Source organism: Oncorhynchus keta, unplaced genomic scaffold (assembly GCF_023373465.1).
Source record: "Oncorhynchus keta strain PuntledgeMale-10-30-2019 unplaced genomic scaffold, Oket_V2 Un_contig_1659_pilon_pilon, whole genome shotgun sequence".
Classification (NCBI taxonomy): domain Eukaryota; kingdom Metazoa; phylum Chordata; class Actinopteri; order Salmoniformes; family Salmonidae; genus Oncorhynchus; species Oncorhynchus keta.
This window is the reverse complement of record NW_026280004.1, coordinates 6,451-32,835: the sequence shown is the minus strand read 5'-3', so window position 1 is coordinate 32,835 and position 26,385 is coordinate 6,451. Positions and strand designations below refer to the sequence as shown.

The window sequence follows — 26,385 nt, the reverse complement described above, 5'->3', positions numbered from 1 at the left end:
CTGATATAACTGACATATGTAGGCTGACATAACTGACATATACAGGCTGATATAACTGACATATGTAGGCTGATATAACTGACATATATAGGCTGATATAACTGACATATGTAGGCTGACATAACTGACATATATAGGCTGATATAACTGACATATATAGGCTGATCTGACTGACATTTATAGGCTGACCTGACTGACATATATAGGCTGACATAACTGACATATATAGGCTGATATAACTGACATATGTAGGCTGACATAACTGACATATGTAGGCTGACATAACTGACATATGTAGGCTGACATAACTGACATATATAGGCTGACATAACTGACATATGTAGGCTGATATAACTGACATATGTAGGCTGATCTGACTGACATATATAGGCTGACATAACGGACATATATAGGCTGATATAACTGACATATATAGGCTGACATAACTGACATATGTAGGCTGATCTGACATATATAGACTGACATAACTGACATATGTAGGCTGACATAACTGACATATATAGGCTGATATAACTGACATATATAGGCTGACATAACTGACATATGTAGGCTGATCTGACATATATAGACTGACATAACTGACATATGTAGGCTGACATAACTGACATATGTAGGCTGACATAACTGACATATGTAGGCTGACATAACTGACATATGTAGGCTGACATAACTGACATATGTAGGCTGACATAACTGACATATGTAGGCTGATCTGACATATATAGACTGACATAACTGACATATGTAGGCTGACATAACTGACATATGTAGGCTGACATAACTGACATATGTAGGCTGACATAACTGACATATATAGGCTGAGCATATAACTGACATATGTATATAACTGACCTAAATCAGGAGGTTTGACATATGCTGACATATTAACATAACTGACATATGTAGGCTGTTACAGCATCATTTTTAGGCACAATAAATGTGATGTCACCTGACATAACCCACCCACCTAGGCTGACTCTGACATCCCTTCTGACTCTGACATATGTAGGCTGACTCCTCCTCCTCTCCTAGGCTGACATAACTCCTATCCTAGTTCTCCTAACTGACCTCCTCTCTAGTTCTGCTCCCTCTGATATTCTCCTAGTTCTCCTCATCTTTAGTCTCCTCCCTCCTGAGTTCTCCTCCCTCTCCTAGTTCTCCCCTCCCTCTACTAGTCTCCTCCCTCCTCTCCTAGTTCTCCTCCCTCTCCCTGTTCTCCTCCCTCTCCTAGTTCTCCTAGTTCTCCTCCCTCCTAGTTCTCCTCCCTCTCTAGTTCTCCTCCCTCTCCTAGTTCTCCTCCCTCTCTCCTAGTTCTCCTCCCTCTCTCCTAGTTCTCCTCCCTCCTCCTCTCCTAGTTCTCCTCCCTCTCCCTAGTTCTCCTCCCTCTCCTAGTTCTCCTCCCTCTCCTAGTTCTCCTCCCTCTCCTAGTTCTCCTCCCTCCTCTCCTAGTTCTCCTCCCTCCTCTCCTAGTTCTCCTCCCTCCTCTCCTAGTTCTCCTCCCTCCTCTCCTAGTTCTCCTCCCTCCTCTCCTAGTTCTCCTCCCTCCTCTCCTAGTTCTCCTCCCTCCTCTCCTAGTTCTCCTCCCTCCTCTCCTAGTTCTCCTCCCTCCTCTGTCTGCTCCAGTTGGCTCTCAGATCCAGAGTCCAGAAAAGTCACACCACGTTGTCTTCACCACTTGCTCCTCAGCTATTAGTCTTCTTCAACATCTTCAACCTCAAGCTAACCTGTAAAGAGGAAGATAAAGTACTGATTGGATATCAAAGTAGTCATGATAGTATTTAGTAATTGGAAATGTACTATATAGGTAATATTGACTTATCTAAAAAATAAAAACAAACATGTTTTTATTGTTGAATAATACATTTTACATCAAGTATTTTGTATGAAAAAGTGGGATCTGATTTTCTTGGTGTTAGGGTGAAAAATGTCTTAGCTGTCTTTCTCTGTTTTACCTAACAACTCCTTAGATGCAGACCAATAGGACCTGACCTATGGTTCACTGTGTTCTCAAACATCATATTATGTTGAGTCATAGAAACTTCTGGTAACATCTGGTACTGTTATACATCTGGTAACATTTGGTACTGTTATACATCTGGTAACATTTGGTACTGTTATACATCTGGTAACATCTGGTACTGTTATACATCTGGCAACATCTGGTACTGTTATACATCTGGCAACATCTGGTACTGTTATACATCTGGTAACATCTGGTACTGTTATACATCTGGTAACATCTGGTACTGTTATACATCTGGCAACATCTGGTACTGTTATACATCTGGTAACATCTGGTACTGTTATACATCTGGTAACATCTGGTACTGTTATACATCTGGTAACGTCTGGTACTGTTATACATCTGGTAACATCTGGTACTGTTATACATCTGGTAACGTCTGGTACTGTTATACATCTGGTAACATCTGGTACTGTTATACATCTGGTAACATCTGGTACTGTTATACATCTGGTAACATCTGGTACTGTTATACATCTGGTAACATCTGGTACTGTTATACATCTGGTAACATCTGGTACTGTTATACATCTGGTAACGTCTGGTACTGTTATACATCTGGTAACATCTGGTACTGTTATACATCTGGCAACATCTGGTACTGTTATACATCTGACAACATCTGGTACCGTTATTCAGAGATTACCACCTGAACTCTAAACTATTCCATGCTGGCATCATCAATTTAATAAAATAATCCCCAAAAATCAGAATTCCATAATGTGGTTTGGGATTATGTCCACCTCATTCCTGATAGAAAGCTTCCCTTTGACAACAGAATATTTCAGAGCAAACATAGGTACGGTGATGGTATAACAGCTGTGGGAAATTCAATTATCTCTTGTAGCAGAAAGCCATATACACAAAATAAATCGTGTTTTTTTTCAGCAAATCATTTATTTTCAGAAATTGAATTGGAACAAAATTATAGATTGTTTTGATTACGCACATTAACACCTGCCACAACAGTCCTAGAGAGATGGAACTACCTCTTAGATACCATAACAATTCATTAACACCTGTTTACAACAGTCCTAGAGAGATGGAACTACCTCTTAGATATCATTACAATTCATTAACATCTGTTTACAACAGTCCTAGAGAGATGGAACTACCTCTTAGATACCATAACAATTCATTAACATCTGTTTACAACAGTCCTAGAGAGATGGAACTACCTCTTAGATATCATAACAATTCATTAACATCTGTTTACAACAGTCCTAGAGAGATGGAACTACCTCTTAGATACCATAACAATTCATTAACATCTGTTTACAACAGTCCTAGAGAGATGGAACTACCTCTTAGATATCATAACAATTCATTAACATCTGTTTACAACAGTCTGAGAGAGATGGAACTACCTCTTAGATATCATAACAATTCATTAACATCTGTTTACAACAGTCCTAGAGAGATGGAACTACCTCTTAGATACCATAACAATTCATTAACACCTGTTTACAACAGTCCTAGAGAGATGGAACTACCTCTTAGATACCATAACAATTCATTAACACCTGTTTACAACAGTCCTAGAGAGATGGAACTACCTCTTAGATACCATAACAATTCATTAACATCTGTTTACAACAGTCAGAGAGATGGAACTACCTCTTAGATATCATTACAATTCATTAAACCTCGTGAGACTCTAGGGGCAGTATTTCATTATTGGATTAAAAAAACTGCCCGTTTTAAGCGCAATATTTTGTCACGAAAAGATGCTCGACTATGCATATAATTGGCAGCTTTGGAAAGAAAACACTCTGACGTTTCCAAAACTGCAAAGATATTATCTGTGAGTGCCCCAGAACTGATGCTTCAGGCGAAACCAAGATGAAACCTCAAACAGGAAATTAGCAGAATTTTTGAGGCTCTGTTTTACATTGTCTCCTTATATGGCTGTGAATGTGCCATGAACAAGCCTAAGCTTTCTGCCGTTTGCCCAAGGTGTCTGCAGCATTGTGACGTATTTGTAGGCATATCATTGGAAGATTGGCCATAAGAGACTACATTTGCCAGGGGTCCGCCCGGTGTCCTTTGTCTAAATTGGTGCGTAATCTTCAACTGGAGGCATTTTCCATTGAGATTCAGAGGAGAACGCACACTTCCACAAACGATATATCATCGAAGAGATATGTGAAAAACACGTTGAGGATTGATTCTAAACAACGTTTACCATGTTTCAGTCGATATTATGTAGTTAATTTGGAAAAAAGTTCAGCGTTTTGATAACTGAATTTGTTTTTTTTTGGTAGCCAAACGTGACGCACCAAACGGAGCGATTTCTCCTAAACAAATAATCTTTCAGGAAAAACAGAACATTTGCTATCTAACTGAGAGTCTCCTCATTGAAAACATCTGAAGTTCTTCAAAGGTAAATGATTTATTTTAATGTTTTTCTGTTTTTTGTGAAAATGTTGCCTGCTGATGCTAATGCTAAATGCTACGCTAGCTATCAATACACAAATGCTTGTTTTGCTATGGTTGAGAAGCATATTTTGAAAATCTGAGATGACAGTGTTGTTAACAAAAGGCTATGCTTGAGAGCTAGCATGTTAATTTAATTTCATTTGCGATTTTCATGAATAGTTAACGTTGCGTTATGGTAATGAGCTTGAGGCTGTATTCACGATCCCGGATCCAGGATGGCTAGTATCAAGAGGATAACATCTGTTTACAACAGTCCTAGAGAGATGGAACTACCTCTTAGATACCATAACAATTCATTAACACCTGCCACAACAGTCAGAGAGATGGAACTACCTCTTAGATGAATTTAGCCAGAGACGAAAAACAAACAAGCAAACAAACAGGTCATAACTGGATAACTTCGTAACCAAAGGCAGAAGGTTGTTCAAGCTGTCTCTAACATCTCCCTGTCTGGATCTCCAGTAACATCTACTCCTTATGAGTCTCAAACTACTTCCTGTCTGGATCTCCAGTAACATCTACTCCTTATGAGTCTCAAACTACTTCCTGTCTGGATCTCCAGTAACATCTACTCCTTATGAGTCTCAAACTACTTCCTGTCTGGATCTCCAGTAACATCTACTCCTTATGAGTCTCAAACTACTTCCTGTCTGGAACTCCAGTAACATCTACTCCTTAGTAGTCTCAAACATCTTCTTTCTGTCTGATTTGTCTTCGATGTTCTTACGCCAGTCACCCACAGATTCTTTGTCCTGAGATGGGAAGAGAAGCAGATCAAATATATTAGTCTACATTTTGTCGTGTTGGATCCATGTATGTTTGTTTCTATGTGCATTTGAGTAATACAACAATTAATCCCAAATAAAAAAAAAACAACGACTCAGAATCATCCACATTAGAGTGCTGGGGTGAAATAGTGTTTACACTATAGCTGTAGTTTCACCACTTGTTAATGTATCAGATTACACTCACATTATTTGTAATATAACATTTGGTGTCAGCAGTGGGATCCTCTTGAACTCTCATACAACGAACTCAACTGATATTAAGTTATAGTATTTGGAAGCAAATCTACCTCTTCCTTGACCTCCTTCTTGACTTGCTTCAGGTTGGCCCTCAGATCCATGGACACCTTGTGTTTGGAGCCCAGCAGAGCCTGGAGCATAGCGTCAGCAGACATGCGGACTTTCTTCAGGACGGGCTTCTTGAACTTGCCCTTCAGGTCCTGTACTTTAATCTGCAGATCCTCAATCTGAACAGAGAGAGAGACAGAGACAGAGAGAGAGAGACAGAGAGAGATACAGAGAGAGAGAGAGAGAGAGAGAGAGAGACAGACAGAGAGATACAGAGACAGAGATACAGAGAGAGAGAGAGACAGAGACAGAGACAGAGACAGAGACAGAGAGATACAGAGAGAGAGAGAGAGAGAGAGAGAGACAGACAGAGAGATACAGAGACAGAGATACAGAGAGAGAGAGAGACAGAGACAGAGACAGAGACAGAATAAACACACTACACGCACACCACATATCAGATATAACCCCACCTCTTTAGCAATACAGTATATCAGATATAACCCCACCTCTTTATCATTACAGATCAGATATAACCCCACCTCCTTAGCAATACAGTATATCAGATTAACCCCACCTCTTTATCATTACAGATCAGATATAACCCTACCTCTTTATCATTACAGATCAGATATAACCCTACCTCTTTATCATTACAGATCAGATATAACCCTACCTCTTTATCATTACAGATCAGATATAACCCTACCTCTTTATCATTACAGATCAGATATAACCCCACCTCTTTATCATTACAGATCAGATATAACCCCACCTCTTACCAATACAGATCAGATATAACCCTTTACCTCTTTCATCATTACATATCAGATATAACCCCACCTCTTTATCATTACATTATATCAGATATAACCCCACCTCTTTACCAATACAGATCAGATATAACCCCACCTCTTTATCATTACATTATATCAGATATAACCCCACCTCTTTATCATTACAGATCAGATATAACCCCACCTCTTTATCATTACAGATCAGATATAACCCCACCTCTTTATCATTACAGATCAGATATAACCCCACCTCTTTATCATTACAGATCAGATATAACCCTACCTCTTTATCATTACAGATCAGATATAACCCCACCTCTTTACCAATACAGATCAGATATAACCCCACCTCTTTACCAATACAGATCAGATATAACCCCAGATCATTACAGATCAGATATAACCCCACCTCTTTATCATTACAGATCAGATATAACCCCACCTCTTTATCATTACAGATCAGATATAACCCCACCTCTTTATCATTACAGATCAGATATAACCCCACCTCTTTATCATTACATTATATCAGATATAACCCCACCTCTTTATCATTACAGATCAGATATAACCCCACCTCTTTATCATTACAGTATATCAGATATAACCCCACCTCTTTATCATTACAGATCAGATATAACCCCACCTCTTTATCATTACAGATCAGATATAACCCCACCTCTTTATCATTACAGATCAGATATAACCCCACCTCTTTATCATTACAGTATATCAGATATAACCCCACCTCTTTATCATTACAGATCAGATATAACCCCACCTCTTTATCATTACAGATCAGATATAACCCCACCTCTTTACCAATACAGATCAGATATAACCCCACCTCTTTACCAATACAGATCAGATATAACCCCACCTCTTTATCATTACAGATCAGATATAACCCCACCTCTTTATCATTACAGATCAGATATAACCCCACCTCTTTATCATTACAGATCAGATATAACCCCACCTCTTTATCATTACAGATCAGATATAACCCCACCTCTTTATCATTACAGATCAGATATAACCCCACCTCTTTATCATTAGAGTATATCAGATATAACCCCACCTCTTTATCATTACAGATCAGATATAACCCCACCTCTTTATCATTACATTATATCAGATATAATCCCACCTCTTTATCATTACAGATCAGATATAACCCCACCTCTTTACCAATACAGATCAGATATAACCCCACCTCTTTATCATTACAGTATATCAGATATAACCCCACCTCTTTATCATTACAGATCAGATATAACCACCTCTTTATCATTACATTATATCAGATATAACCCCAACTCTTTATCATTACAGTATATCAGATATAACCCCACCTCTTTATCATTACATTATATCAGATATAACCCCACCTCTTTATCATTACATTATATCAGATATAACCCCACCTCTTTACCAATACAGATCAGATATAACCCCACCTCCTTATCATTACAGATCAGATATAACCCCACCTCTTTACCAATACAGATCAGATATAACCCCACCTCCTTACCATTACAGATCAGATATAACCCCACCTCTTTACCAATACAGATCAGATATAACCCCACCTCTTTATCATTACATATCAGATATAACCCCACCTCTTTATCATTACAGATCAGATATAACCCCACCTCCTTACCATTACAGATCAGATATAACCCCACCTCTTTACCAATACAGATCAGATATAACCCCACCTCTTTATCATTACATATCAGATATAACCCCACCTCTTTATCATTACAGATCAGATATAACCCCACCTCTTTACCAATACAGATCAGATACAACCCCACCTCTTTATCATTACAGATCAGATATAACCCCACCTCTTTATCATTACAGATCAGATATAACCCTACCTCTTTATCATTACAGTATATCAGATATAACCCCACCTCTTTATCATTATAGATCAGATATAACCCCACCTCTTTATCATTACAGATCAGATATAACCCAACCTCTTTACCAATACAGATCAGATATAACCCCACCTCTTTATCATTACAGATCAGATATAACCCCAACTCGTTATCATTACAGATCAGATATAACCCCACCTCTTTATCATTACAGATCAGATATAACCCCACCTCTTTAGCAATACAGTATATCAGATATAACCCCAACTCGTTATCATTATAGTTCAGATATAACCCCACCTCTTTATCATTACAGATCAGATATAACCCCACCTCTTTATCATTACAGATCAGATATAACCCCACCTCTTTATCATTACATTATATCAGATATAACCCCACCTCTTTATCATTACAGATCAGATATAACCCCACCTCTTTATCATTACAGATCAGATATAACCCCACCTCTTTATCATTACAGATCAGATATAACCCCACCTCTATCATTACAGATCAGATATAACACCCACCTCTTTATCATTACAGTTCAGATATAACCCCACCTCTTTACCAATACAGATCAGATATAACCCCACCTCTTTATCATTACAGATCAGATATAACCCCACCTCTTTATCATTACAGATCAGATATAACCCCACCTCTTTATCATTACAGATCAGATATAACCCCACCTCTTTATCATTACAGATCAGATATAACCCCACCTCTTTATCATTACATTATATCAGATATAACCCCACCTCTTTATCATTACAGATCAGATATAACCCCACCTCTTTATCATTACAGTATATCAGATATAACCCCACCTCTTTATCATTACAGATCAGATATAACCCCACCTCTTTACCATTACAGATCAGATATAACCCCACCTCTTTATCATTACAGATCAGATATAACCCCACCTCTTTATCATTACAGATCAGATATAACCCCACCTCTTTATCATTACAGATCAGATATAACCCCACCTCTTTATCATTACAGATCAGATATAACCCCACCTCTTTACCAATACAGATCAGATATAACCCCACCTCTTTACCAATACAGATCAGATATAACCCCACCTCTTTATCATTACAGATCAGATATAACCCCACCTCTTTATCATTACAGATCAGATATAACCCCACCTCTTTATCATTACAGATCAGATATAACCCTACCTCTTTATCATTACAGATCAGATATAACCCCACCTCTTTATCATTACAGATCAGATATAACCCCACCTCTTTATCATTAGATTATATCAGATATAACCCCACCTCTTTATCATTACAGATCAGATATAACCCCACCTCTTTATCATTACAGTATATCAGATATAACCCCACCTCTTTACCAATACAGATCAGATATAACCCCACCTCTTTACCAATACAGATCAGATATAACCCCACCTCTTTATCATTACAGTATATCAGATATAACCCCACCTCTTTATCATTACAGATCAGATATAACCACCTCTTTATCATTACATTATATCAGATATAACCCCAACTCTTTATCATTACAGTATATCAGATATAACCCCACCTCTTTATCATTACATTATATCAGATATAACCCCACCTCTTTATCATTACATTATATCAGATATAACCCCACCTCTTTACCAATACAGATCAGATATAACCCCACCTCCTTATCATTACAGATCAGATATAACCCCACCTCTTTACCAATACAGATCAGATATAACCCCACCTCTTTACCATTACAGATCAGATATAACCCCACCTCTTTACCAATACAGATCAGATATAACCCCACCTCTTTATCATTACATATCAGATATAACCCCACCTCTTTATCATTACAGATCAGATATAACCCCACCTCCTTACCATTACAGATCAGATATAACCCCACCTCTTTACCAATACAGATCAGATATAACCCCACCTCTTTATCATTACATATCAGATATAACCCCACCTCTTTATCATTACAGATCAGATATAACCCCACCTCTTTACCAATACTGATCAGATACAACCCCACCTCTTTATCATTACAGATCAGATATAACCCCACCTCTTTATCATTACAGATCAGATATAACCCTACCTCTTTATCATTACAGTATATCAGATATAACCCCACCTCTTTATCATTATAGATCAGATATAACCCCACCTCTTTATCATTACAGATCAGATATAACCCAACCTCTTTACCAATACAGATCAGATATAACCCCACCTCTTTATCATTACAGATCAGATATAACCCCAACTCAGTTATCATTACAGATCAGATATAACCCCACCTCTTTATCATTACAGATCAGATATAACCCCACCTCTTTAGCAATACAGTATATCAGATATAACCCCAACTCATTATCATTATAGTTCAGATATAACCCCACCTCTTTATCATTACAGATCAGATATAACCCCACCTCTTTATCATTACAGATCAGATATAACCCCACCTCTTTATCATTACATTATATCAGATATAACCCCACCTCTTTATCATTACAGATCAGATATAACCCCACCTCTTTATCATTACAGATCAGATATAACCCCACCTCTTTATCATTACAGATCAGATATAACCCCACCTCTATCATTACAGATCAGATATAACCCCACCTCTTTATCATTACAGATCAGATATAACCCCACCTCTTTATCATTACAGATCAGATATAACCCCACCTCTTTATCATTACAGATCAGATATAACCCCACCTCTTTATCATTACATTATATCAGATATAACCCCACCTCTTTATCATTACAGATCAGATATAACCCCACCTCTTTATCATTACAGATCAGATATAACCCCACCTCTTTATCATTACATTATATCAGATATAACCCCACCTCTTTATCATTACAGATCAGATATAACCCCACCTCTTTATCATTACAGATCAGATATAACCCCACCTCTTTAGCAATACAGTATATCAGATATAACCCCACCTCTTTATCATTACAGATCAGATATAAAGAGGTATCATTACAGATCAGATATAAGCCCACCTCTTTATCATTACAGATCAGATATAACCCTACCTCTTTATCATTACAGATCAGATATAACCCCACTTCTTTAGCAATACAGTATATCAGATATAACCCCACCTCTTTATCATTACATTATATCAGATATAACCCCACCTCTTTAGCAATACAGTATATCAGATATAACCCCACCTCTTTAGCAATACAGTATATCAGATATAACCCCACCTCTTTAGCAATACAGTATATCAGATATAACCCCACCTCTTTAGCAATACAGTATATCAGATATAACCCCACCTCTTTATCATTACAGATCAGATATAACCCCACCTCTTTATCATTACAGATCAGATATAACCCCACCTCTTTATCATTACAGATCAGATATAACCCCACCTCTTTATCATTACAGATCAGATATAACCCCACCTCTTTATCATTACAGATCAGATATAACCCCACCTCTTTATCATTACAGATCAGATATAACCCCACCTCTTTATCATTACAGATCAGATATAACCCCACCTCTTTACCAATACAGATCAGATATAACCCCACCTCTTTATCATTACAGATCAGATATAACCCCACCTCTTTATCATTACAGATCAGATATAACCCCACCTCTTTATCATTACAGATCAGATATAACCCCACCTCTTTATCATTACAGATCAGATATAACCCCACCTCTTTAGCAATACAGTATATCAGATATAACCCCAACTCTTATCATTATAGTTCAGATATAACCCCACCTCTTTATCATTACAGATCAGATATAACCCCACCTCTTTATCATTACAGATCAGATATAACCCCACTTCTTTATCATTACAGATCAGATATAACACCACCTCTTTATCATTACAGATCAGATATAACACCACCTCTTTATCATTACAGTTCAGATATAACCCCACCTCTTTATCATTACAGTATATCAGATATAACCCCACCTCTTTATCATTACAGTATATCAGATATAACCCCACCTCTTTATCATTACAGATCAGATATAACCCCATCATTACAGATCTTTATCATTACAGATCAGATATAACCCCACCTCTTTATCATTACAGATCAGATATAACCCCACCTCTTTATCATTACAGATCAGATATAACCCCACCTCTTTATCATTACAGATCAGATATAACCCCACCTCTTTAGCAATACAGTATATCAGATATACAGATCCCCACCTCTTTAGCAATACAGATATCAGATATAACCCCACCTCTTTATCATTACAGATCAGATATAACCCCACCTCTTTATCAATACAGCAATATACAGTATATCAGATATAACCCCACCTCTTTAGCAATACAGTATATCAGATATAACCCCACCTCTTTATCATTACAGTATATCAGATATAACCCCACCTCTTTATCATTACAGATCAGATATAACCCCACCTCTTTATCATTACAGATCAGATATAACCCCACCTCTTTATCATTACAGATCAGATATAACCCCACCTCTTTATCATTACAGATCAGATATAACCCCACCTCTTTATCATTACAGATCAGATATAACCCCACCTCTTTATCATTACAGATCAGATATAACCCCACCTCTTTATCATTACAGATCAGATATAACCCCACCTCTTTATCATTACAGATCAGATATAACCCCACCTCTTTATCATTACAGATCAGATATAACCCCACCTCTTTATCATTACAGATCAGATATAACCCCACCTCTTTATCATTACAGATCAGATATAACCCCACCTCTTTATCATTACAGATCAGATATAACCCCACCTCTTTATCATTACAGATCAGATATAACCCCACCTCTTTATCATTACAGATCAGATATAACCCCACCTCTTTATCATTACAGATCAGATACAACCCCACCTCTTTATCATTACAGATCAGATATAACCCCACCTCTTTATCATTACAGATCAGATACAACCCCACCTCTTTATCATTACAGATCAGATATAACCCCACCTCTTTATCATTACAGATATTATAACCCATCTTTATCATTACAGATCAGATATAACCCCACCTCTTTATCATTACAGATCAGATATAACCCCACCTCTTTATCATTACAGATCAGATATAACCCCACCTCTTTATCATTACAGATCAGATATAACCCCACCTCTTTAGCAATACAGTATATCAGATATAACCCCACCTCTTTATCATTACAGATCAGATATAACCCCACCTCTTTAGCAATACAGTATATCAGATATAACCCCACCTCTTTAGCATTACAGTATATCAGATATAACCCCACCTCTTTATCATTACAGATCAGATATAACCCCACCTCTTTATCATTACAGATCAGATATAACCCCACCTCTTTAGCAATACAGTATATCAGATATAACCCCACCTCTTTATCATTACAGATCAGATATAACCCCACCTCTTTAGCAATACAGTATATCAGATATAACCCCACCTCTTTATCATTACAGTATATCAGATATAACCCCACCTCTTTATCATTACAGATCAGATATAACCCCACCTCTTTATCATTACAGATCAGATATAACCCCACCTCTTTATCATTACAGATCAGATATAACCCCACCTCTTTATCATTACAGATCAGATATAACCCCACCTCTTTATCATTACAGATCAGATATAACCCCACCTCTTTATCATTACAGATCAGATATAACCCCACCTCTTTATCATTACAGTATATCAGATATAACCCCACCTTTTTATCATTACAGATCAGATATAACCCCACCTCTTTATCATTACAGATCAGATATAACCCCACCTCTTTATCATTACAGATCAGATATAACCCCACCTCTTTATCATTACAGATCAGATATAACCCCACCTCTTTATCATTACAGATCAGATATAACCCCACCTCTTTATCATTACAGATCAGATATAACCCCACCTCTTTATCATTACAGATCAGATATAACCCCACCTCTTTATCATTACAGATCAGATATAACCCCACCTCTTTATCATTACAGTATATCAGATATAACCCCACCTCTTTATCATTACAGATCAGATATAACCCCACCTCTTTATCATTACAGATCAGATATAACCCCACCTCTTTATCATTACAGATCAGATACAACCCCACCTCTTTATCATTACAGATCAGATATAACCCCACCTCTTTATCATTACAGTATATCAGATATAACCCCACCTCTTTATCATTACAGTATATCAGATATAACCCCACCTCTTTATCATTACAGTATATCAGATATAACCCCACCTCTTTATCATTACAGTATATCAGATATAACCCCACCTCTTTATCATTACAGTATATCAGATATAACCCCACCTCTTTATCATTACAGTATATCAGATATAACCCCACCTCTTTATCATTACAGTATATCAGATATAACCCCACCTCTTTATCATTACAGTATATCAGATATAACCCCACCTCTTTATCATTACAGATCAGATATAACCCCACCTCTTTATCATTACAGATCAGATATAACCCCACCTCTTTATCATTACAGTATATCAGATATAACCCCACCTCTTTATCATTACAGTATATCAGATATAACCCCACCTCTTTATCATTACAGTATATCAGATATAACCCCACCTCTTTATCATTACAGTATATCAGATATAACCCCACCTCTTTATCATTACAGTATATCAGATATAACCCCACCTCTTTGTCACTTTTGCCAACTTTGCTGCCCAGGTCGTATCTCTCCTCATCTATCACATCAATCTTCTGGTGCATCTTCTTACACAGGTCCTGTTCAGAGACAATCACAGTGACTCATAACACGAGACAGACAGCCAATGTGTTACATTACAAATGTTGTTGTTAAATGGGATATTACTAGTGTAAAATGCAATCCAATTGTACTGTTATATTGTGAAAGGAAACGATAACAACTACAACTGGCATTAACACAGACAGCCCAATTCTGATATTTTTTTTCTACTAATAGGTCTATTGACCAATCACATCAGGTCTTTTCATATAAAATATTTTTCAGAGCTGATTGGTCAACAGAACAATTAATGAATAAAATGATGAGAATTGGGCTGCCTGTCTCAACGCAGCCTATGTGATACCTGGAGTTCTGCAATGGATCCTGTGAGCTGCAGAGGAGTGATATTTTCACTCATGTACTGTTTCCTGTCCTCTAAAGACTGAGCTTCCTCTTCCGCTATCAGTTCCTGGGCGATCTGGAGCATCAGGCTCTGGGGGACAGCAACAACACAGAAACCTTATTTTTTTTTAATGTACTTGAAAGATGAATTATCTGAAGCATTTTACAGATATTTACTACAAAAGTTGATCTAGTTACGGTAGAAGGGTTGAATCCTAAGAAACCTGCCTACACACAGCTGGAAGTACCATACCAACATAGTTACTGTGGTAGGTCAAAGCTGTGGGCTGGAAAACCTTGGTAGAACATGGGTGGAATAGGCGTTGCGGTGCTCATGTGAATCACTGTTTTTCAGCTTCAGACCAATGCTTATTCTCACTTAAAATGTAGTTTTCTTTGTTTTTAAAATAGTCCAGTCTTAATAAGGGAAAGGCCTCAAAGCAGTGATTGTCTTTTATATTTTTGATTTGTTAATATACAATTTGTTATCAAAAAGTGGTTGGATTGTTTGTAAAAAAATCGTACAAATCACAAGTGGTATTTTTGTCATAATGTTTAAGAGGTAAGAGATCTCTAAGCTGTTTATATAAGATCTCTGTTGAGTCACGAACTGGATAGAATCTTAGAGAGGTCATGAAGAGGTCATGGAAGTTGCAGTTGGTTACCTTCAGATGATGCTTGCGGCTCGATGACATCTTTTTTCTGTTAGAAAGAGTGAGTACAATACATGTCATTCTCTTGTTGTTCAGGAACAGGTATGATCATTTTGTTGCATTTTGTGAAATAAATACAATTCTGGATATATGCAAATGTTGAAATCCACTTTTACTCACTCAGACATGATGTCTGTTTGGTCTTTTCACCGTTCTGAGGAAGAAGTAAAAACACTACAGTTCAATTATATTCTGTTTGGTTTTTAACAGGGAATTCCATCCAATGAAAAAGTGGTCCTTCTGTAGCTCAGTTGGTAGAGCATGGCGCTTGTAACGCCAGGGTAGTGGGTTCGATTCCCGGGACCACCCATACGTAGAATGTATGCACACATGACTGTAAGTCGCTTTGGATAAAAAGCGTCTGCTAAATGGCATATATTATTATTATTATATATATAAAAACGACACACAATGTACGGCAGCCATGACACACACAAGCCAGTTCCAAGAATGATCCCCTGTCACGTTCCTTGTTCCTTTACTTAACAACCAAATCAGCAAATCAAATCAAATGTATTTATAAAGCCCTTCGTCAGCTGATATCTCAAAGTGCTGTACAGAAACCCAGCCTAAAACCCCAAACAGCCAGGAAGAGTCTATGCCTCCCCCAGGGACCACTATGTTACAAAGTCTTCATCATCAACATCATCAAGTAAAAAGGTTGGACATAAAGTAGCCAATGTGTTACGTCACTAAATAAAGTATTTTCTATTCAAATTGTACATCTATGTTTTCTATCATTTTTCTGTCAACTGACATACAGTGGACAATACATGAAAACACTGAAAAAGACACAGGGAATGAAACTAGCGGCTAAGTTTAGCTATACGTCTCCTGACTGACATTAAGATCTGATACTGTGTGAGGTATCAGCGGTTCTCACCACGACTTGGCTGTTACAGACAGAAACAAACAAACTTCAGCCAGGACACGTTCCCAAGTGCCTAAGATTTTTCCTAAAGGTCTTCAACTTCAAAGAGGAAATTAATGTTCCTATTCACTGTAATGCTTGGATTATTACTGACTATTATTGAGTATTATTGAGTATCACTGAGTATCACTGACTATTATTGAGTATCACTGAGTATCACTGAGTATCACTGACTATTACTGACTATAACTGAGTATCACTGACTATTACTGACTATAACTGAGTATCACTGACTATAACTGACTATAACTGAGTATCACTGACTATAACTGACTATAACTGAGTATTACTGACTATCACTGACTATCACTGACTATCACTGACTATCACTGACTATCACTGAGTATCACTGACTATCACTGACTATAACTGAGTATCACTGACTATCACTGAGTATCACTGACTATAACTGAGTATCACTGACTATAACTGAGTATCACTGACTATAACTGAGTATCACTGACTATAACTGACTATAACTGAGTATTACTGACTATCACTGACTATCACTGACTATCACTGACTATAACTGAGTATCACTGAGTATCACTGAGTATCACTGAGTATCGCCGACTATTGCCGACTATTGCCGACTATTGCCGACTATTACCGAGTATTACCGAGTATTACAGAGTATTACAGAGTATTACTCTACAGACCCGACAGGCTGTCACATTGTCACTGTTTTGTGATCATAAGAATAAAATAGAAAATACATGTAATTTAAATAGATCACTAAACAATAGATATGACTTTTAAAAAACGTATAGTGAAACACCAGGGATATGAAGCCTGAACCACAGATAGCCTACGTATGTTAGTGAACCACAGATAGCCTACGTATGTTAGTGAACCACAGATAGCCTACGTATGTTAGTGAACCACAGATAGCCTACGTATGTTAGTGAACCACAGATAGCCTACATATGTTAGTGAACCACAGATAGCCTACGTATGTTAGTGAACCACAGATAGCCTACATATGTTAGTGAACCACAGATAGCCTACGTATGTTAATGAACCACAGATAGCCTACATATGTTAGTGAACCACAGATAGCCTACGTATGTTAGTGAACCACAGATAGCCTACGTATGTTAGTGAACCACAGATAGCCTACATATGTTAGTGAACCACAGATAGCCTACGTATGTTAGTGAACCACAGATAGCCTACATATGTTAGTGAACCACAGATAGCCTACATATGTTAGTGAACCACAGATAGCCTACGTATGTTAGTGAACCACAGATAGCCTACATATGTTAGTGAACCACAGATAGCCTACGTATGTTAGTGAACCACAGATAGCCTACATATGTTAGTGAACCACAGATAGCCTACATATGTTAGTGAACCACAGATAGCCTACATATGTTAGTGAACCACAGATAGCCTACATATGTTAGTGAACCACAGATAGCCTACATATGTTAGTGAACCACAGATAGCCTACATATGTTAGTGAACCACAGATAGCCTACATATGTTAGTGAACCACAGATAGCCTACATATGTTAGTGAACCACAGATAGCCTACGTATGTTAATGAACCACAGATAGCCTACATATGTTAGTGAACCACAGATAGCCTACGTATGTTAGTGAACCACAGATAGCCTACGTATGTTAATGAACCACAGATAGCCTACATATGTTAGTGAACCCTACATATGTTAGTGAACCACAGATAGCCTACATATGTTAGTGAACCACAGATAGCCTACATATGTTAGTGAACCACAGATAGCCTACATATGTTAGTGAACCACAGATAGCCTACGTATGTTAATGAACCACAGATAGCCTACATATGTTAGTGAACCACAGATAGCCTACGTATGTTAGTGAACCACAGATAGCCTACGTATGTTAATGAACCACAGATAGCCTACATATGTTAGTGAACCACAGATAGCCTACATATGTTAGTGAACCACAGATAGCCTACGTATGTTAGTGAACCACAGATAGCCTACGTATGTTAGTGAACCACAGATAGCCTACATATGTTAGTGAACCACAGATAGCCTACGTATGTTAGTGAACCACAGATAGCCTACGTATGTTAGTGAACCACAGATAGCCTACATATGTTAGTGAACCACAGATAGCCTACGTATGTTAGTGAACCACAGATAGCCTACGTATGTTAGTGAACCACAGATAGCCTACGTATGTTAGTGAACCACAGATAGCCTACATATGTTAGTGAACCACAGATAGCCTACATATGTTAGTGAACCACAGATAGCCTACGTATGTTAGTGAACCACAGATAGCCTACGTATGTTAGTGAACCACAGATAGCCTACGTATGTTAGTGAACCACAGATAGCCTACGTATGTTAGTGAACCACAGATAGCCTACGTATGTTAGTGAACCACAGATAGCCTACGTATGTTAGTGAACCACAGATAGCCTACGTATGTTAGTGAACCACAGATAGCCTACGTATGTTAGTGAACCACAATCTATTTTCTAATCAAACATATCAACACAGACAATATGTCTTACAGGGAGGGCCCATATTTAAAACACACCCCCTGGGGTATAACATTATAGGCTTGAGTGTCGGTGTTGATGAGGTCTTTGGCCCCAGTTGGTGGACGGGGCCAGAGGCAGATGGGATGGTAGCATCCTCAGATTGTAAATGAATCATGTCTGCAGGACATCTGGTGTCACCTCAGTGAGATAAACCAACCTAAAGGAAAACTATCCCATGAATCTAGTCTGATTCAGGGATAGGCTGTCTGTATCATCTGTCATTAATATGGATCTAGTCTGATTCAGGGATAGGCTGTCTGTCATTAATATGGATCTAGTCTGATTCAGGGATAGGCTGTCTGTATCATCTGTCATTAATATGGATCTAGTCTGATTCAGGGATAGGCTGTCTGTCATTAATATGGATCTAGTCTGATTCAGGGATAGGCTGTCTGTATCATCTGTCATTAATATGGATCTAGTCTGATTCAGGGATAGGCTGTCTGTCATTAATATGGATCTAGTCTGATTCAGGGATAGGCTGTCTGTATCATCTGTCATTAATATGGATCTAGTCTGATTCAGGGATAGGCTGTCTGTCATTAATATGGATCTAGTCTGATTCAGGGATAGGCTGTCTGTCATTAATATGGATCTAGTCTGATTCAGGGATAGGCTGTCTGTCATTAATATGGATCTAGTCTGATTCAGCTACAGGCTGTCTGTCATTAATATGGATCTAGTCTGATTCAGGGATAGGCTGTCTGTCATTAATATGGATCTAGTCTGATTCAGGGATAGGCTGTCTGTATCATCTGTCATTAATATGGATCTAGTCTGATTCAGGGATAGGCTGTCTGTATCATCGGTCATTAATATGGATCTAGTCTGATTCAGGGATAGGCTGTCTGTCATTAATATGGATCTAGTCTGATTCAGCTACAGGCTGTCTGTCATTAATATGGATCTAGTCTGATTCAGGGATAGGCTGTCTGTATCCCTGGCATTCATATGGATCTAGTCTGATTCAGGGATAGGCTGTCTGTATCGTCTGTCATTAATATGGATCTAGTCTGATTCAGGGATAGGCTGTCTGTCATTAATATGGATCTAGTCTGATTCAGCTACAGGCTGTCTGTCATTAATATGGATCTAGTCTGATTCAGGGATAGGCTGTCTGTCATTCATATGGATCTAGTCTGATTCAGGGATAGGCTGTCTGTCATTAATATGGATCTAGTCTGATTCAGGGATAGGCTGTCTGTATCATCTGTCATTAATATGGATCTAGTCTGATTCAGGGATAGGCTGTCTGTCATTAATATGGATCTAGTCTGATTCAGGGATAGGCTGTCTGTATCATCTGTCATTAATATGGATCTAGTCTGATTCAGGGATAGGCTGTCTGTATCGTCTGTCATTAATATGGATCTAGTCTGATTCAGGGATACGCTGTCTGTATCGTCTGTCATTAATATGGATCTAGTCTGATTCAGGGATAGGCTGTCTGTCATTAATATGGATCTAGTCTGATTCAGGGATAGGCTGTCTGTATCATCTGTCATTAATATGGATCTAGTCTGATTCAGGGATAGGCTGTCTGTATCGTCTGTCATTAATATGGATCTAGTCTGATTCAGGGATAGGCTGTCTGTATCGTCTGTCATTAATATGGATCTAGTCTGATTCAGGGATAGGCTGTCTGTATCGTCTGTCATTAATATGGATCTAGTCTGATTCAGGGATAGGCTGTCTGTCATTAATATGGATCTAGTCTGATTCAGGGATAGGCTGTCTGTATCCCCTGGCATTCATATGGATCTAGTCTGATTCAGGGATAGGCTGTCTGTCATTAATATGGATCTAGTCTGATTCAGGGATAGGCTGTCTGTATCATCTGTCATTAATATGGATCTAGTCTGATTCAGGGATAGGCTGTCTGTATCATCTGTCATTAATATGGATCTAGTCTGATTCAGGTATAGGCTGTCTGTCATTAATATGGATCTAGTCTGATTCAGGGATAGGCTGTCTGTATCGTCTGTCATTAATATGGATCTAGTCTGATTCAGGGATAGGCTGTCTGTCATTAATATGGATCTAGTCTGATTCAGGGATAGGCTGTCTCTGTATCATCTGTCATTAATATGGATCTAGTCTGATTCAGGGATAGGCTGTCTGTCATTAATATGGATCTAGTCTGATTCAGGGATAGGCTGTCTGTATCCCCTGTCATTCATATGGATCTAGTCTGATTCAGGGATAGGCTGTCTGTCATTAATATGGATCTAGTCTGATTCAGGGATAGGCTGTCTCTGTATCATCTGTCATTAATATGGATCTAGTCTGATTCAGGGATAGGCTGTCTGTCATTAATATGGATCTAGTCTGATTCAGGGATAGGCTGTCTGTATCGTCAGTCATTAATATGGATCTAGTCTGATTCAGGGATAGGCTGTCTGTCATTAATATGGATCTAGTCTGATTCAGGGATAGACTGTCTGGCATTAATATGGATCTAGTCTGATTCAGGGATAGTCTGTCTGTATCATCTGTCATTAATATGGATCTAATCTGATTCAGGGATAGGCTGTCTGTATCGTCTGTCATTAATATGGATCTAGTCTGATTCAGGGATAGGCTGTCTGTATCGTCTGTCATTAATATGGATCTAGTCTGATTCAGGGATAGGCTGTCTGTATCATCTGTCATTAATATGGATCTAGTCTGATTCAGGGATAGGCTGTCTGTCATTAATATGGATCTAGTCTGATTCAGGGATAGGCTGTCTGTATCATCTGTCATTAATATGGATCTAGTCTGATTCAGGGATAGGCTGTCTGTATCGTCTGTCATTAATATGGATCTAGTCTGATTCAGGGATAGGCTGTCTGTATCATCTGTCATTAATATGGATCTAGTCTGATTCAGGGATAGGCTGTCTGTCATTAATATGGATCTAGTCTGATTCAGGGATAGGCTGTCTGGCATTAATATGGATCTAGTCTGATTCAGGGATAGGCTGTCTGTATCATCTGTCATTAATATGGATCTAGTCTGATTCAGGGATAGACTGTCTGTATCATCTGTCATTAATATGGATCTAGTCTGATTCAGGGATAGACTGTCTGTATCATCTGTCATTAATATGGATCTAGTCTGATTCAGGGATACGCTGTCTGTATTGTCTGTCATTAATATGGATCTAGTCTGATTCAGGGATAGGCTGTCTGTCATTAATATGGATCTAGTCTGATTCAGGGATAGGCTGCCTGTATCCCCTGGCATTCATATGGATCTAGTCTGATTCAGGGATACGCTGTCTGTATCATCTGTCATTAATATGGATCTAGTCTGATTCAGGGATAGGCTGTCTGTCATTAATATGGATCTAGTCTGATTCAGGGATACTCTGTCTGTATCATCTGTCATTAATATGGATCTAGTCTGATTCAGCTACAGGCTGTCTGTCATTAATATGGATCTAGTCTGATTCAGGGATAGGCTGTCTGTATCATCAGTCATTAATACAGTGATTTGTCGTTATGATCAGAAAATGTTCTCACTTTGAAATGCTTTTTCCTAATTGACTTTTGACATTTGGGGAATTTGGTTCACTGTGACATCTCAGATATAATTGTAAACACTAAGAGGATATGTAAACGTCTGAGAGGTTCCCATCCATCATTGTCATTATTAATCACAAAAGATGGCGTGGCTTTGAAATGCCTATAACCTTTAATAATGCATGGGTCCACATCCTGCTTCACGTACACTAGGATACACAAGACACTGTGAACTCACAACTCACAACTCCATTAGTTCAGATGACCACGGCTCATTCCTCATGTTATCACCTCGTCATGACCAAAACCACCAAACACAGAAACCCAGGACTCCATTAGTTCAGGTGACCACGGCTCATTCCTCATGTTATCTATCACCTCATCATGACCAAACACAGAAACCCAGGACTCCATTAGTTCAGGTGACCACGGCTCATTCCTCATGTTATCACATCATCATGACCAAAACCACCAAACAGAAACCCAGGACTCCCATTAGTTCAGGTGACCACGGCTCATTCCTCATGTTATCACCTCGTCATGACCAAACACAGAAACCCAGGACTCCATTAGTTCAGGTGACCACGGCTCATTCCTCATGTTATCACCTCATCATGACCAAACACAGAAACCCAGGACTCCATTAGTTCAGGTGACCACGGCTCATTCCTCATGTTATCACCTCATCATGACCAAACACAGAAACCCAGGACTCCATCAGTTCAGGTGACCACGGCTCATTCCTCATGTTATCACCTCGTCATGACCAAACACAGAAACCCAGGACTCCATTAGTTCAGGTGACCACGGTTCATTCCTCATGTTATCACCTCGTCATGACCAAACACAGAAACCCAGGACTCCATTAGTTCAGGTGACCACGGCTCATTCCTCATGTTATCACCTCATCATGACCAAACCCAGGACTCCCATTAGTTCAGGTGACCACGGCTCATTCCTCATGTTATCACCTCGTCATGACCAAACACAGAAACCCAGGACTCCATTAGTTCAGGTGACCACGGTTCATTCCTCATGTTATCACCTCGTCATGACCAAAACCACCAAACCCAGAAAACAGGTGTTCCAGACCAGAGCAATGCTAGTGTTCCCACTTCCAGTGGTACTACAGCTCAACTAAGACAAGGACACAACCTCATCTCAAACACACACACAGAGAGGGGCTCAGCTATGAGTTAATTAATGATAGACATTTATGACGTTCAGCGTACCATAGTTGAACTAGGACAGGGGAAAGACAACACACACACACACAGAACAGAACAGAGATGACCAGACAAAACAGAGATGATCAGACAGGATCAGACAAAACAGAGATGATCAGAGAGGATCAGACAGAACAGAGAGGATCAGACAGAACAGAGAGGATCAGACAGAACAGAGAGGATCAGACAGGATCAGGCAGACCAGAGATGATCCGACAGGATCAGGCAGACCAGAGAGGATCAGACAGAACAGACAGGATCAGACAGAACAGAGATGACCAGAGTGGATCAGACAGACCAGAGAGGATCAGACAGAACAGAGAGGATCAGACAGAACAGAGAGGATCAGACAGGATCAGACAGAACAGAGAGGATCAGACAGGATCAGACAGAACAGAGAGGATCAGACAGAACAGAGAGGATCAGACAGAACAGAGAGGATCAGGCAGACCAGAGAGGATCAGGCAGACCAGAGAGGATCAGGCAGACCAGAGAGGATCAGGCAGAACAGAGAGGATCCGGCAGAACAGAGAGGATCAGACAGAACAGAGAGGATCAGGCAGGATCAGGCAGATCAGACAGACCAGACAGGATCAGACAGAACAGACAGGATCAGACAGAATCAGGCAGACCAGAGAGGATCAGGCAGACCAGAGAGGATCAGACAGAACAGAGGCTCACCTATGAGTTAATCCGGCCAGCAGGGCAGTAGTGGTACAGAACGTGGGACTGCAGTGGCAGAGAGGAGGGCTGCGGTGGGTGGCTGTAACGCAGCCCTGGACAGACGGTTGTTTTAATGCTGTCCAGTGATGCCTCAGCACTATCCTGCCTAACTCTTTATGGACTTGGAGACCAACCCAGACCAATGGGCCGACACTCTTCTGAAAGTCTATCTCACCCCCCAGTGCCCCTCCACTCCCCAGTGCCCCCACCCTGCCCCTCCACTCCCTAGTGCCCCCCTCCCCACCCTGCCACCCACCCCCAGTTCCCCCACCATGCCACCCTCTCCCTCAGGCACAGACTCCTACCCATCCCTTGACTTGGCAGGCTGCAGCCACTCTGTCCTCAGGATCCCTTCATATAAATAACCCCAGGCTTCAAGACTGTTATTGTTATTTTATGCCTTATTGACAGAGTACTGCACCCGGCCTGTCTGACAGAGTACTGCCCCCTGCCTGTCTGACATAGTGCTGCCCCCTGCCTGTCTGACATAGTGCTGCCCCCGGCCTGTCTGACATAGTGCTGCCCCCGGCCTGTCTGACAGAGTACTGCAACCTAGTCCCAACCTCGTCACACCGTGGGCTTTACTTCCAGGTTTACTCAACTCAGAATGAGACTTATGAAGAGGATATATTGTTACCATCTAAGGGGCCAGGGTTGATTTGGAGACATGGGATTTAGTTGATTATGTTCATGGAACTAATAGAGAACAAGTTCAACCTTCTTTTTTTGTGTGTAAAAAAAAATCACTTTTTCTTGGATTTGACCTCAAACGTCACTTGGCTCTCCGAGGGTGTCTTCGGGGGAGTTGGGATATACAAAAAAACACATTTCCATTTCACACATGTATATTAATACACACGTGTACATGTGTGAAATAGGACAAATATTACGATTAGAGTTGGACTATAATAGATGTACTGTTTCTGTACAGTGGTTCAGGATACGTGGAAGTCATATGCTTGGGTAGATACTACTGGAGAAACAGTTTAAACAACAGTTGCCTCTGAAGACGAGCCATTGCTCCGTGTTTGTTTGGAAAGCCAAGTTTAAAATGTATTGGTGTTATAGCAGACATTCTAGTGGCTGTAGCTAGACGATTATGTTACTGGCTCCTAACAACGCAGTAACATGTCAACAGGTACACTAATTATCTCAAATGTAAATAAATAAAAAATGAAATATTGAAATGTCAGAACGAATGTTCTCTGTTTAAAAGGTTTAAACAACACTTACTGTCACACCCTGATCTGTTTCACCTGTCTTTGTGATTGTCTCCACTCCCCTCCAGGTGTCATCCATCTTCCCCATTAT

The 26,385-nt window shown here is 39.2% G+C and overlaps 1 protein-coding gene across 2 annotated transcripts; it reads right to left on the bottom strand.

Annotated features, from left to right (window-relative positions):
* Positions 1 to 1,848: 1,848 nt before the first annotated feature.
* On the bottom strand, positions 1,849 to 25,223 carry LOC127919411 (troponin I, fast skeletal muscle-like). 2 transcript variants are annotated; one of them, XM_052502919.1, is made up of 9 exons: positions 25,033 to 25,223; positions 16,261 to 16,294; positions 16,093 to 16,129; positions 15,390 to 15,518; positions 14,974 to 15,063; positions 5,559 to 5,735; positions 5,139 to 5,235; positions 4,817 to 4,988; positions 1,849 to 3,661 (listed from the first exon to the last, which is right to left on the bottom strand). In XM_052502919.1, the coding sequence occupies exons 2-7, from the start codon at positions 16,266 to 16,268 to the stop codon at positions 5,152 to 5,154; spliced, it is 525 nt and encodes a 174-aa protein (XP_052358879.1). In that variant the 5' UTR covers positions 16,269 to 16,294; positions 25,033 to 25,223; the 3' UTR covers positions 1,849 to 3,661; positions 4,817 to 4,988; positions 5,139 to 5,151. The 2 variants fall into 2 exon arrangements, with proteins under 2 accessions (XP_052358879.1, XP_052358878.1); XM_052502918.1 differs by having other exon boundaries at positions 4,817 to 5,235; positions 25,033 to 25,220.
* Between the last annotated feature and the right edge of the window lie 1,162 nt (positions 25,224 to 26,385).